At 49.3% G+C, this 13941-nt stretch overlaps 1 protein-coding gene across 1 annotated transcript in view; it reads right to left on the bottom strand.

Annotated features, from left to right (window-relative positions):
• Positions 1-1427: 1427 nt before the first annotated feature.
• SART1 (spliceosome associated factor 1, recruiter of U4/U6.U5 tri-snRNP) overlaps positions 1428-13941 on the bottom strand; it is a 20986-nt gene continuing 8472 nt past the window's right edge. The window contains exons 13-21 of the mRNA XM_006149922.3: positions 13881-13938; positions 4549-4722; positions 4296-4406; positions 3971-4058; positions 2900-2990; positions 2649-2784; positions 2047-2136; positions 1820-1941; positions 1428-1707 (exon numbers count right to left, since the gene is read on the bottom strand). Of these exons, the coding sequence (XP_006149984.1) occupies positions 1689-1707; positions 1820-1941; positions 2047-2136; positions 2649-2784; positions 2900-2990; positions 3971-4058; positions 4296-4406; positions 4549-4722; positions 13881-13938 (889 nt within the window). The 3' untranslated portion in view covers positions 1428-1688. The remainder of the gene's footprint in view (positions 1708-1819; positions 1942-2046; positions 2137-2648; positions 2785-2899; positions 2991-3970; positions 4059-4295; positions 4407-4548; positions 4723-13880; positions 13939-13941) is intronic.

Here is a 13941-nt window from a genome sequence, read left to right as displayed (position 1 = left end):
GTGAGGAGGCATGGCCATTCCTAGGCACCTCGGGGACAGGGGGACTGTGGACTTGCCAACTGCTCATGTGCAAGGCTGGGCCCAAACCCTCGTGCTCAGGACCACGAGGGAACAATTAGGACAGAGAACAAGTCCCCAACCTGAGAACCGAGAGCCACAGGGCATAGAAACCAGCACATGATGCCACCTTGAAGCCCGTCAGAGTACCTTTGGAAGTCCCTTCCGTTCACTGGCTCACGGCTCCCCCTGGTAACTAAGGTGAAATCTCCAGGACCAAATCTGGTCAGGTTGACACCTTGGCTCCAGACCAAGCCCTGCCTCTCTGGCTATGACAGTGGTGGCCATAGCCTAAGGGGCCCACTTCCTGCAGACAAAGCATGAGCCTGGACACTGGACCAGGGCCCGCCCACCTACACCTTTGGGAGCACAACACAGCAGACACACTAAGTACGCCACAGCAGCAGCCTTCCTGAGGAAACCAGGGGCGCAGCCAAAGTGAAAAATCAAAATCAGAATTCAAAATTGAGGCAGGTAAGTCATGACTTTGCTTGGTGGGTTTTGCCATGCAGAAATGAGGTGGTCAAGTAACAAGTTTATTTTAAGGCAACTGGGTTTTGTCCCTTGCTTACATTTTTCTCATCCCAAGATTATTTTTTCATTCATTTTCTTCCATTTGTTTTTTTGGTCTCATTTATTTTTATATTAGAACTTACGAATCATCAGGACCCTATCTAGGTGTACGTGGGGGCGGGCGCCAGCTTTCTCTGACTCCAGAGGTAGTCGCTTGTCATGCCCCAGCAGTTCAGGATTCTTGCGTGTCCCCAAGCAGCTCCTTCAAGCTCCAAGGAATCCCCTTTCTCGGTGTAACTGTGCCCGGGACAAGCCTCCCAGGAGGCACTAGGCTCAGCCCTCCCTGTGGGCACTAAGGAAATCCCAGCCTCTCCTTGACAGACCACGGCAGCACAAGGGAGCAGACAGGTGACACCTTTTCCCTGCAAAGTCAAGGTCCTGCCCTGCCAGGCTGGGCTCTCTGACTGGGGAGAGTAGCCCTGAGGCTGGGGGGCGGGGGGACTTAAAAACACCTCCCCTTCTCATCAGAGGGCCAAGCCTATAGAGGTGAGCCCAACTCTCAACAGCCAGGACCTGTGTCATCAGGCATCGGCGGGGGTGAGGGCGTGGCGGTGGGGGATGCAGGCGAGGAAATACAGAGCTGCTGCTTCTCTATGGCTGGCTGAGGCTCCGGGTTGGGAGGGGGACTGTCTTAGAGGATCTAGACTGATTCCCGCCTTCATCTCGCTCGGTTATTCATGTCAGTTGATGGCTGGGTCTCACATGGCAGAGGCCAGGTTCTAAGAGACAATATTCAGGGCTCTGGCCCACCTTGCACTCCTTTGAATTCCAGGTGAATAACTGAGTGAATAAATGGATAAGCTCATCGAATCTTCACACAACATCCTATGAAGCAGAGCTGTTGACTGTACAACTGGCAAAACTGAGGCTCAGAGAGCTATAGTGACTTGCCTGAGGTCGCACAGCTGACCTTGAATGTGGAACCCAGTTTGACTGAGGGCACCTCCTGCCCCTCCTCCCGGGTCTAACCCTGGAATCTGCGCCATGACCAGGGAGGAAAAAATAAGGAGGGAACTTTATTTAATATTAAAGTTGTAGAGAGGACCAGAAGGCTGGCTTCACTTGGTGATGGTGTTCCTGCAGAGAGAAGAGGACATGAGGCTGGAGAGAAGCGGACACAGGCCCTCCCTAACCCCCCAACACCTGGGCTCTTGAGGCTAGCACCAGCCCACCCGCGCCAGCCACTCACGCGTTCATGCTTTTGCCGCTGCCACTGAGCACGATGTATGGAGTCTTCTGGGCCTTCTGCTTTTCCTGGAGCAAAGCCACAGTGCCCAGGGGTGTGTCACTGGAGCTCATCTTCTTTAGGAGCTGCAAGGTTGGGGCCAGTCAGACAAGCAGAGGCAGGCCCCAGTCCACCAATCACTCCCAGCATCAGCAGGTACAGAATTCACCCACAACCCTGAGGACACCCACCGCCTCCTCATCCAGCTTCTTCATCCGCCGCTCCGTCTTCATCTTGCCTGAGCCCTTCCCATGGAAACGATGAGACAGCTGCCGGAAAGCCTGGGGACACAGGGCATGAGCAGGGATCCAGGATGAGGCCAGGGCCACCTGTGCCCCCAAGGTGCTTCACACCAGTGTGGGGGAGGGTGTGGACTCACCCAACCAAGTGCCAGGACTGGGGGGGAGGGGTAAATGGGACAGATCTAGCACTCTCTAGGGCCCCAGGCAGAGGGGAGGAGACAGGCTTGGAGGCGGACCCGTGATAGGGGTGCACCTAGTGGTGTGTCAGGGAGAGCACTCGTGTGCTGGGGAGTCAGGGCCTGTGAGGGCCATGGCTAGAGCTGGGCTGGACGCTGCCCTCTATCATAAAAAGGAAAGAGACAGCCACGAAGGGGGCTGATGTGGGCACAGGTGGGCAGGTGGGCACAGGCACCTGTCGGACCCTCTCCGGAGGACTGTGAGGGGTCTGCTAGGTTCACTAGAGACAGAAACTGAGGCATGGAGGTTGCACACTTCACCAAGCCCTCTAGCCAGAGGATGGCCCAGCCCTGTCCGCAAAGGGCCCTGCTCACCTCCTTGGGTGTGAGTTTCCGACCCGTCTCATCCACATACTCTATCTTAACATCGGGCTTGTAGCCATCCTTTTCCTTGAAGTCCTGGGTGAAGCCACGGTACTCCTCCCGCCGGCTGTACTTGTCATCAATGGCCCTGGTTCAAGATAGAGGGGGCCTTGGTGTGAGCTACAGCCGACCACCTGCCTATGTTCCCAGCAAGCTCCAAGCTGGCCTTGCCCCCAGCCTGCCACACACCCCATCACACTTACATCTTGTCCTCAATGCAGTACACAGCTGAGGGTAGGGACTTATTGGGTGCCTTCACCCGGGCAACCTTCTGCACGGTGGTTTCCAGCAGCCCTGGGGACAGATGGGTTGAGACTCCAGGCTGTCCAGCCCCCGCAGGCAGGCAGAGCTCCAGGACAGCCCAAGAAAGGGATCAGATTGGGGAAACTGCAGTCCCCTCACAACCATGCCATGGGGGTAGACAGCAGGCCCTTTCCTCTTTTTTTTTTTAATGTTTAGTATTTCATTAGAAACATTTTTTTTTCTTTTTTAAGAATTTATTTATTGGGGCCAGCCAGTGGCATAGTTGTTAAGGTAGCTGGACCCCACATGGCCAACTGCAGTTTGAGTCCCAGACCTGGCAGCTTCAAAAACATTTATATACCAGGTGCATTATACATGCATACCCAAAATTCCAAGAGAACAGAAAAGGGATTATGGCATGGCCATCCCCCCAGAGGGTGATTTCTCACTTTCCCTCTCTCTACTGAGTGTACATGCCCTTAAATAATATTTAAAAAAAAAAAAAAAAAAGTTTATTTTTCCCTTCCACAAGCAAGGCAGAAAAAAACAGTGAATGGCCGCACCTCCCCCCCGGTCCTGGCACCACAGTCTATCCCCATCACTCAGCCAGCACCACATCAGGGGCAAGCGCGTGCCCAGAGTACTCAGGGAGGCCTCTAGACGAGAATGGGGAACGGCCCCAAGCGGGACTGCCACAGAACACTGTTTTACCACCAGCCATCATATGGCCCCCAGGCCATTTTATAGACAAAAAAGACAGAGAACTCAGTCCCTTGCCAAGGGCTACCTGCCAAGCACACAGCAGAGCTGAGACCCTGAACGGAGGTCTCTGTGCCAAAGCCAGGACTGTTTCCACGCGCTGCACCTCCACCCCGCCCCATGCCATCCCGAGGAGATATGACAACCTGATGAGTGCCCAGAATCTGGGTGGAGGGGAGGAGTGGCTCAGGGCTTCATCGCATTGGCAGAAGGGGCTAGAGGAAACCATGCCCACCCCGCCCCCCTCCTGCCACAGCACCAGGGCCCCTCACCTTTGTTCTGACAGAGGAGTAAGGCAGCCGCCAGCCCTCTGTTCACAATTGGCTCCTCGTCCAGGATGGTGGTGGATGAGGCCGAGAACTGCAGGCACATGGAGTTGGGGGTGAGCAGGCCATTGGGGCTCTTCTCAGCCCCTGACCCACTGTCACCCCTACCAGGCACCAGGCCCTGCTGACATGCCTCACTGAATGTTCAGAAGACCCCAGGAGGCTGCCAGAGCCCATTCCACAGAGGAGCAAGGGATGCTCAGAGGCAGTGTCCAGTGTCCCCCAGCTACTGGGGCAGGACCCCTCCCCCAGCCCGTTGTGCGGCCCTCACGTCCTGCTGCTGTTTCTCTTCGTCCAGGTTAACTGTGCTCCAGCCAATGTTCTCCTCCCCGTCGGACTCAGAGCCACCGTTGGCCGAGCGCTCCTCATCCCGTTCAAAGTCCTAGGGCCAGAAGACCAGGGTCAGCCTGGGCAGCCCCAGCCTCCAGCCCACCCACTTTGAGCACTGAGGCTTGCCCTGAGGACCAGCATGGCCCAGCCAGAGCAGAGTTAGCTGGGGCAGTGCCAAGCCTGCTAAGACCCACCATGAGCTCCTCCTGCTCCTCCCGGTTGCCAGCCAGTCCGTAGGTGGGGATCTCCCCCAGGGTGCGGCAGAATTCCGAGGTGGCATTGAACACGATGGCCCCCTTCCTCTCAGGGTCTTCATCCTCCTCCCAGCCCCGATGGCGAGACTCCAGCTTCTTCACGATCTCTACCACCTGAGGGAGGGAGCAGCTGTGGGCAAACCCAGATGTTTCTGGGGTGATGCCATTGCAACCCAGAGCCCTACGGATCCTCCCTGGTGATGTAAGATAAGCCCCATCTACAGCCCATCCTGGACCCCCAATTGGTCCCTCCCTCCTCCCTGACTCCCCAGGGTATGTGATCTCACTCGGTCATACATCTGATCCAAACCCATCAGCGGCCCCTGACTGATCTTTAAATTAACATCCAAAATCCTATGTGCCCTTTCTTGACTAGGCCCATGCCAACTCTTCTGCACAGCCCCTCAAGTACAAGGAGACTTCTAAAATTCATGTTAAACACTCAAAGTATGAGCTTATTTTGGTGCAAAAAAATCAAAATCCACACATAGTTTCATAACACACATTTTCCGTGAACTTTTTAAAGACCCCCTCCATATTTCTTCAGTTTCACACATACCTTCCAGGGCCCCTTCCTACTGCCCTCCCTCACCCAACAAACTCCTGCTTTGGGCCTCGGTACAGACAACACTTCTCCCAGAAGCCCTTCCCTGGGGCCCCAGGCAGCCAGACTCCACATGGTCCAGCTTCTCACCTTCTGCTTCACCAAGGAAGCAGGTGCCTTGAGAACTTCCACGTACTTCTAGCACTGATTCTAGTGAGCCAACTGCAGGGGTGCCCATACCCACACCTGTCCCGTGGCAGATGCCTCGTCACACACACAAGGACTATTCAGCATCTCCCCCTCTTTTTTCTTTTTTTTTTTTTTTGCCATAGGGCATGTGAGCTTGTAGGGGAGACAGATGGAGAGAGACCATAAAAGAGAAAGTTAAGAAATCACCCCCTTGGTGGGATTATCACATAGCAATCCTTCTCCATTCTGCTCTCGGGATTTGGGGCACACACACATGCACGTGGTGTGATTTTCAAGCTGCCAGGGACTCGAACTGCGGTCAGCCACGTGAGAGTCCAGCAACTTAACCACCATGCCACCTGCTGGCCCCTCTCCTCTTTTAGCAAACCCTCCCATGCCCTCATAGTCCATGACAGCAAATGCCTTGGAGAAGTTTCTAAACATCACATCTACCGCCTTCCTTTTTTAAAATTTATTTCCTTTTATACATTCAATCACTATACCTCACTTAGCTTATAAAGTGAATTTACCCAACATGAATACACTTCCCACCAGTCCAGTTGAGGATACTATACAAGTTACCATCAGCAGACAATAATCCATTTCTGTGTCCCATAAATACCTTATCATTCTATTTTCCCCTTAATTTCCCCCCCACTCCCTTTTCTCCCACCCCTCTTCCCATACTGTCTCCAGTACCCATAATCATTTTCCATGTTTCTATAACCTCTAATCTGCCTTCATTTTATTACATCTATTTTATTTATTTATTTAATTTGTCAGAGGGTGCTTGATGGAGAGAAACAGACAAAGAGGGAAAGTGAGGAAGCACCTCCTGGGGAGGATGGTCACACCACAGCCCCTTCTCGGTTCTCCTCCCTTCAGAGTTCCAGGCACACACATATGCACCCAGCATGTTTTTCAAGTCACTACCACATAGTTGGCATGTGGGATCCTGCCACCTTAACCACCATGCCACCAGCTGGCCCTACTACATTTATTTTTAAACGAACTTCCTCATAATCACAACGGATACTACCTAACACATACATGTTTTTAAAAATCGCAACCAAACACAAGTATCCAAGACTTGGGCTGAAACATGAATGAACTAAGTCTTTCAGACCCTGAGTGTCTCCACCCCCACACCCGTGCTCACGACTCCTTTCCTTTAGTTTTAGCACAAAAGGACAAAGCCCTGAATATAAGCTATTTTGTTCTATATTTTTTTAAAAAAAGCTATTTACTTAACTACTGAGATGAATAAACACACACACACGCACGCATACACACACAAGCAACCTCCACAGAGTCTCATGCTGAGGTCCTCTCTGTGGCCTTCCCAGTCAGAAGCCAGTATCAAGAGCACACGTGTACACTGGCACATACAGGTCAATCCAAGAACCGAACCTCCAACCTTCCACATGGCTTCTAGCATGGCAGAGCAGCACACGAGGCACCACCAGTGAGCCTCATATTGCATAGTTTTCAAAAGCTAAGAAACCTGAATCTTACTGTGTGATTGTTCTATAATTTACTTAAAATGTGTGTGTATGTGTGAGTGTGTGTACTTTTTTTTTCTTTTTTTGGAGAGGTTTTTGCTATAGGGCGCGTGCACTCGCCAGAGAGAGAGAGACAGAGAGACAGAAAGCAAGAAATCACCCCCCAGGGGGGATGGCCACACAGCAATCCCTTCTCCCTTCTCCTCTTGGGATCTTGGGCACGCACACACACGCACCTGGCATGAGTTTAAGCCGCTGGGTCCAGGACTCAAACCACGGTCGACTACATGGGAGTCCAGCGACACAGCCATTACGCTAACTGCTGGTCTCAGTGTGTGTACTTTTTAAAGACAGTCTTGCTACATTGCCATCCTGCCTCAGCTTCCAAAATTGCTGCGACTACAGGCACATGTCGCCACACCCAGCTTTTAGGGCAGCCAGGAATTGAACCCAGGCCTCCATGTGGCCTGAGCCTACAGAGTATCAGAGTCAGCCAGATTGCAGTACTATGGCTAGGCGAATTTTTTACATTAATCTGGATGTGAGTGGTTGTCATTCATCTGCTTTTCACAGAACCACATTACATGATATGAATGTACTTCTATCTAACCTAGCCCACTGAGGATGGACTTCTCCTGTTATCACAAATAACACAGCTGTTGGGGCCAGCAGGCGGCATAGTGGTTAAGGGCGCTGGACCCCCACATGGCCAACAGCAGTTCAAGTCCCAGACCTGGTGACTTGCTTTCTCTCCCTCTCTCTTTCTCCCCACCCCCTGGTCAAATTAAATTAAGTTAAATAAAATAATTCTTTAAAAAATTTAAAAAAGAAAAACAAATGCAACTACAGGCACTCTGATGCCTGTTTCCTGGTGCATGTGTGGTACAAGCTCAGGAATGGGACACGTGGGGCAGGCCCTGGCACACACGGCCTCACTCTACGGGTCTGTGTCACTGTCTTCCCAGTCTGACTGGACTCACAAACAGCACCAGAGTTCCGGTCACTCTGCATCTTTACACTCGACACTGCTGGACTTGCACACGTTCTGTCGGGTTGTGTGGTGTGATGTGGTACAACACTGATTCAGCTCACCTTTCTGTGATCACTAACAAAGTGGAACCTCACTGGGTATTTTACTGGCCACTTATTCCTCCTCTTCTACTCACGACTTTTGCCCATTTCTCTGTTTTGTTCTTTATACAGACACTCCTCAGCATACAGTGGGGTTACGTTCTGAAAATCTCACTGTAAGTGGAGAGCACAGTAAGTGGAAGTACATTTAATACACCCAGCTTACTGAACATCCTAGGCTTACCCAGCCTCCACCTTAAACGTGCTCAGCCTATGTATATTTGCCTCGGGTTGGGCAAAACCATCCAGCATAAGCCTATTCTACAACAGTGTTGAACAGTTCATGTAATTTTGTTTTGTTTTGTTTTCACTAAAGAGTACATGCCTGAAAGAGAATGAAAGAGACAGAAAAAGAAAGAAAGTGAGGAAGCAACCCCCCTACCCCAAGCGGGAAGTGGCCATGTCACAATCTCTTCTCCATTCTCTCAGGACTTTGGGTATGCACATGAGTCTGGTCTGTTTTTCAAACTGCCAGATCTGGGACTCGAACCATAATGTCAGCCATGTGGGATCCAACCGCTTTAACCACCAGGCCACTCGGTGGCCCCTATTTCGTATAATTTATTGAATACCACACTAAAAGTGAAAAACGGAATACAATCCTTACTATTTATGCCAAATCATTATCAGTTAAAAATAAATAAATAAAACAGCTACACCATTGTAAAGTGAAAAGATCCGAAGTCAAATCATCATAAATTGGGGACTGTCTATATATTCTTCAACACTCGGTTGTAAAAAAAAAAAAAAAAAAGTTTGAGAGATTTTTGCTCTAGGGCACATGTGCTCACTATAGAGACAGAGAAACAGAAAGTGAGAAATCACCCCCCAGGGGACATAGCCACACTGCAATCCTTTCTCTGGTCTCCTCTCAGGAGGAGTGAAAAATAACCCCCTGGGGGGGATGGCCAGCGTCAGTTTTAAGCCACCAGGTCTGGGACTTGAATTATGGTCGACTGTGTGGGAGTCCAGTGACATAACTATTAAGCCATCTGCTGGTCCTTTCCTTTAGTTTTAGTACAAAAGGAACCTGAACCATAATCTTCTTATTCTTTATTTCTTTACCTTTTACATTTTTTTAATAGTATATGCAAGAGACAGAAAGAGTTTCATCATGCCACGATCTCTTGCACTCAGCCCTCCAGCATGCACACACACATCTGGCATGTTTCAGGATGACCAGGCCAGGAATCCAAACCCACAGTCAGTCATGTGGCTTTCAGAACTGCAGAGCAATATGCCACCTACTATGCCATCAAGACTGGGCCTCCTTTTATATTTTCCTTTTTATTTATTTATCTTTAACTTGTCAGAGAGTATGCCCTCACCGAAGGGGGGGATCACCACCCCCTAGCAGGGCATGGTCACACCTCAATCCCTTCTGCTCCATTTTTCTACTCTGTAAGGATTTGGGGCACCTGGCATGTTTCTCAAGCTGCCAGGACTGGGACTCAAATCATATGTAGCCATGTGGATCTGACTGCTTTGACCACCAGGCTACAGAACTGGCCCCATGATATCTATTATTTCTTTTTAAGATTTATTTAATTTTGGGACCAGCAGTTAGCCTAATGGCTATGTTGCTGGACTCCCACGTAGTCGACCGTGGTTCGAGTCCCGGACCTGGTGGCTTAAACTCACACCAGGCGCGTGTGCGTGCGTGCCCAAGATCCCGAGAGGAGAATGGAGAAGAGGGGATTGCGGTGTGGCCATCCCCCCTAGGGGGTGATTTCTCACTTTCTATCTCTCTCTGTCTGTCTGGCGAGCGCACGCGCCCTATAGCAAAAACCTCTTCAAAAAAAAAAAGAAAAGATTTATTTAATTTTAAAATTATTATAATTTTTTTTAGTTTGCTATAGGGCACATGCACTCACCAGAGAGAGTACCAGCAAGTGAGAGAAAGCCACCAGGTACAGGACTTGAACTGTGGTCAGCCATGTGAGAGCCCAGTGCCTTAACCACTACACCACCTGCTGGCCCCAACATCTTCTTTTAAAAAGTGAGATCTTAATCTCCATGTAATTAAATGTCAGTTTTTTTCTCGTCATGGCTTATGATTTACTTATATCTTAAAAATTCTCTACCACCACCCAGCTCCACTAGTGCACGCTGGAGGCTACTGCTTAGCAGGCTGAGGCCACATGGGAGGCCTAGGTTTGAGTCCCAGCCCACCCAAAGAGCTGGACACAGTGTGGTAGGCCTGTAGTAGGTTGGAGCAAGAGGATTACAACTTAGCAAGATCTATCTAAAAACAACAAAAAATAAAATTCTACTACAAAATTATGTATCTAATTTTCTTAATTTTGTTCTGAAATGTTAAACTTCAACTCTGAATCTCTTAATCCACCTATAAGTGAATTTTGTGTAAGGTTTGAGGTATAAACTCAATTTCAATTTTTTCCAAATATGAGGGGATTTCAAAAAGTTCATGGAGAGACCAACAGATGGCATAATGGTTACATTGCTGGACTCCTAGTAGTCAACTGTGGTTCAAGTCCCAGACCTGGAGGCTTAAAACTCAGGCCAGGTCCATGTGCATACATGTCCAAGATCCTGAGAGGAGAATGAACAAGGGACTGTGGTGTGGCCATCCCCCCAGGGGGTTATTTTTCACTTTCTGTCTCTGACAAGTGCACACATCCTGTAGCAAAAATTTCTAAAATTAAAAAAAAAAAAAAAGCTCATGGAAACATGAAATTAAAGAATTGGGTGGGGATGGGAACCAGTGCCTAGCGTAATGGCTATGTCGCTGGACTCCCATGTAGTCGACCACGGTTTGCATCCCGGACCCAGTGGCTTAAAACTCACACCGGGCGCATGTGCGTGCGTGCCCAAGATCCCGAGAGGAGAATGGAGGAGAAGGGATTGCGATATGACCATCCCCCCTGGGGGGTGATTTCTCGCTTTCTGTCTCTATGTCTCTCTCTGTCTGTCTGGCGAGCACATGCGCCAGAAAATCTCTCCAAAAAAAAAAAAATTGGGTGGGGAGAATGGTCAGCAGATGGCATCGTGGTTAATGCCACATGCACATGATAGACCACAGTTCCAAGTCCTGGACCTAATAACTTGAAAATCATGCCAGCGTGTGCTTGCTCAAAATCACAAGAGGAGAATGGAAGAAAAGGGACTGCGGCATGGCCATCCTTCCTGGTAGGTGACTTCTCACTTTCCCTCTCTCTACCCAGTGAGGACAGACCCCTATGAGGCCCTACTACCTGATGCCACATGGTTATTTTACTCTGGTTTGTTCACATTAGAATGGAAGCTCCCTGAAGACAGTAACTTCTGTGCTTTGGATGTTGCACTCACTGCCATAAGGTGGATGCTTTATAAATACTTGCTGCATAAGGAATCTTTTTTTTAAAGAATTATTTCATTTTATTTATTCATTCATTTTATTTGACCAGAGAGAGACACAGAAAGAGAGGGAAAGTGAGAAAGCAAGCCCCATGAGGTTCTTGTCCCCAGCCTACCTCCCTTGCTGTATCCCCTAGTCCTGGCACTTCCCAGACTCGCCTGCCGCCTTACACAAAGGGCATCAGCACTCAGCTGACTGTCTTCCTCCCCATGTGTGCTCCTGTCTTCCTACTGGTGACCTCTGCATTCACAATGTCCCATCCACTAACTCAACCCCAGCGGTTCCTTGCCCTCTCACCTCCACAGTGCTTCCCCTGGCCACTCCCTCCCAGGGTCACATGGGTACTCTTATGACAATTGCCATTCCCCTTCAAAATCTCAATTCCAAGGATTTGCTCTGCTTCCTACATGCTATCTTTCTGTCTCCCTTACTCTTTCAACCTGAATCCGATAATTCTTCAATCACACCAAGATACCAGCCCACCTCTTCATGCCCATCACTCCCTTGTGTTATGCCCCTCTATTGATCAGCCTGGATTCAGTGGCATATCAATAGAATCCCTTCTGCCTGGCCCCTCCTCCTTAGAAAAACCCAATCCTAACTAATCCCAAGGTCTGGTCCATTGGCCTCAGCTGGCTACACTAAGCATCAGAATACAGTTAGAGAAACCCATAGATATGCTGACCAAACCCCATTCAAATTCGTGGCCATGAGGAACTGCTAATGCCATTAATCCCCACCAACAGTCAACACTGCCCAGTAGGCCTATTCTTCACCCTCCACTCTCCAAAACAATGTCTCACCTTTTCTCAAACCTCCCACAGGTACCCACCTGCCACCTCTTCAGGGGAAAACACATAAACAATCAGAAAGGAGATCCCTTAATGTCAGCCCAACAAAATTACCTGCATAGGTTGTCTGCCTCCCTCACCTTCTCTCCTAAAATAAATGAGACTACCTGGCTTCTCTTGGGGCCACCCTCCACTGCACTTTTAAGTCCAAGCCCTGCCTGCCAAGAGCTTTCCTTCTCTTCTCCCATCATTAATTCCTCCTTTATTGGCACCAAACACATTCTAGAATCTTATTTTTAAAAAATCCTATTAATAAAATAAATTAACACTCCTTCAAGGATGTGAAACTTGATTGGATACTGACCAAAACAAAAACTAAAGACATACTGGGAGAAAACTATTCTTACATAGACTGGCTATTTTATAGCATTTACAGAATTTTAGGGCAATGTGGCTATGTAGGTTAAAGTCCTTATTGTTTAGAGATGTCTGCTAAGTAACTTAAGGATAAAGTGACATGATATCTACAACTTACTTTCAGGGATTCAGGGAAAAAAAGTAAGAAGAGAAAAAAAAGAATTGTGACAAGGTGTTTGTTGCAACATTCTTTCAACTTTTCTCCATGTAGACGGTGTGGTATGGCTTCTGTACCTTTGAAAAACTTTCTAAATGATTCTCAGCCAGGCTGAGAACGGCTAGCCTACACAACCCTTAAACTCCTCCCAACTATACAACTCTAGGATTCTTAGATGTAACTTTTAAATATGAACACAACAAATAATTAAACATTTAAGAGGAAAAACCTCCCCCAATTAGTAACTCCTTTAGCCTATGGCCCCATTTCTATACTCTTTGGAGTAGGGCTGGGCAAGCTACAGCCCGTCATCTATCTGAACAGATTTACTGGAACACAGGCATGCACATTTATTTACACGCTGTCTGCGGCTGCTGTTGTACAGAGGCAGAGCACCTGAGTGGCACCTGACAACCCCTCAAACCTCAAGTACTTGCTCCCTGGCCCATTAACAGAGCATGCCCACCTGCCCTAGCTGCTGTCCTCACTTCCTCCCCTCCCATTTCTTCTCGGTCCCCCTGAATCACTGGAACAATCTTCACTGTGCCAAATTTGACTTTGCTTCCCAGTAGTGTAAGAAGATTCCCTCACTCTCTCACCTCAAAAGCCCTCCTTGGCTTCTGTGGGGTCTCACTCTTGGGGTGCTCTTCCTGCTCCAAGGCCATTGCTTCCCTGACTCCTCTGCAGTACCTTCCACCTCTACTCTACACAACATGGTGGGCACCTAGGGCTCACTCCAGCCTCTCCTCTCTTAAGCCTCCCTGTCCTTACTGGAGGTATAAGGTGGAAAATGTGGCCTCCGGGCTCTACCACTGCGCAATGCTGGAGCCACATCGGAGACCCAGGTTCAGATCCTGGGCGGAACTAAACACACTGTGTGCAATTAACTGTGGGTGCCTGTCCACCGAGGACTCCCAACCCTGAAAAGAGTGCCTTACCTACAGCAAACACTTAATGGACATCTACTAATTGATCCAACCACTAAAAAAACGCAACTTGATGAAAAACCACTGTAGAAATCTAGAAACCTACTCATGATGTGACATTAAAGGAAAAGCAGAGGTCAAAGGGCCATACAGTGCTATCTACAATAACACTTACATATACTCACGAGGACAGGTCACCAGACACGGTGGCCACCCCATACCCAGCCCTGCCAGCACCCTAATGCACCCAGCCTCACCTTCTCACCACTGTCTCGCAGCTGCTGGAGCTGCTGCAACTGCCGCAGCCGGCGCCCCCTC

This window comes from Tupaia chinensis, unplaced genomic scaffold (genome assembly GCF_000334495.1).
Source record: "Tupaia chinensis unplaced genomic scaffold, TupChi_1.0 Scaffold000273_1, whole genome shotgun sequence".
Taxonomy (NCBI): Eukaryota; Metazoa; Chordata; class Mammalia; order Scandentia; family Tupaiidae; genus Tupaia; species Tupaia belangeri.
Note: the sequence above shows the minus strand (reverse complement) of the source record. Positions and strands in the feature narration are given on the sequence as shown.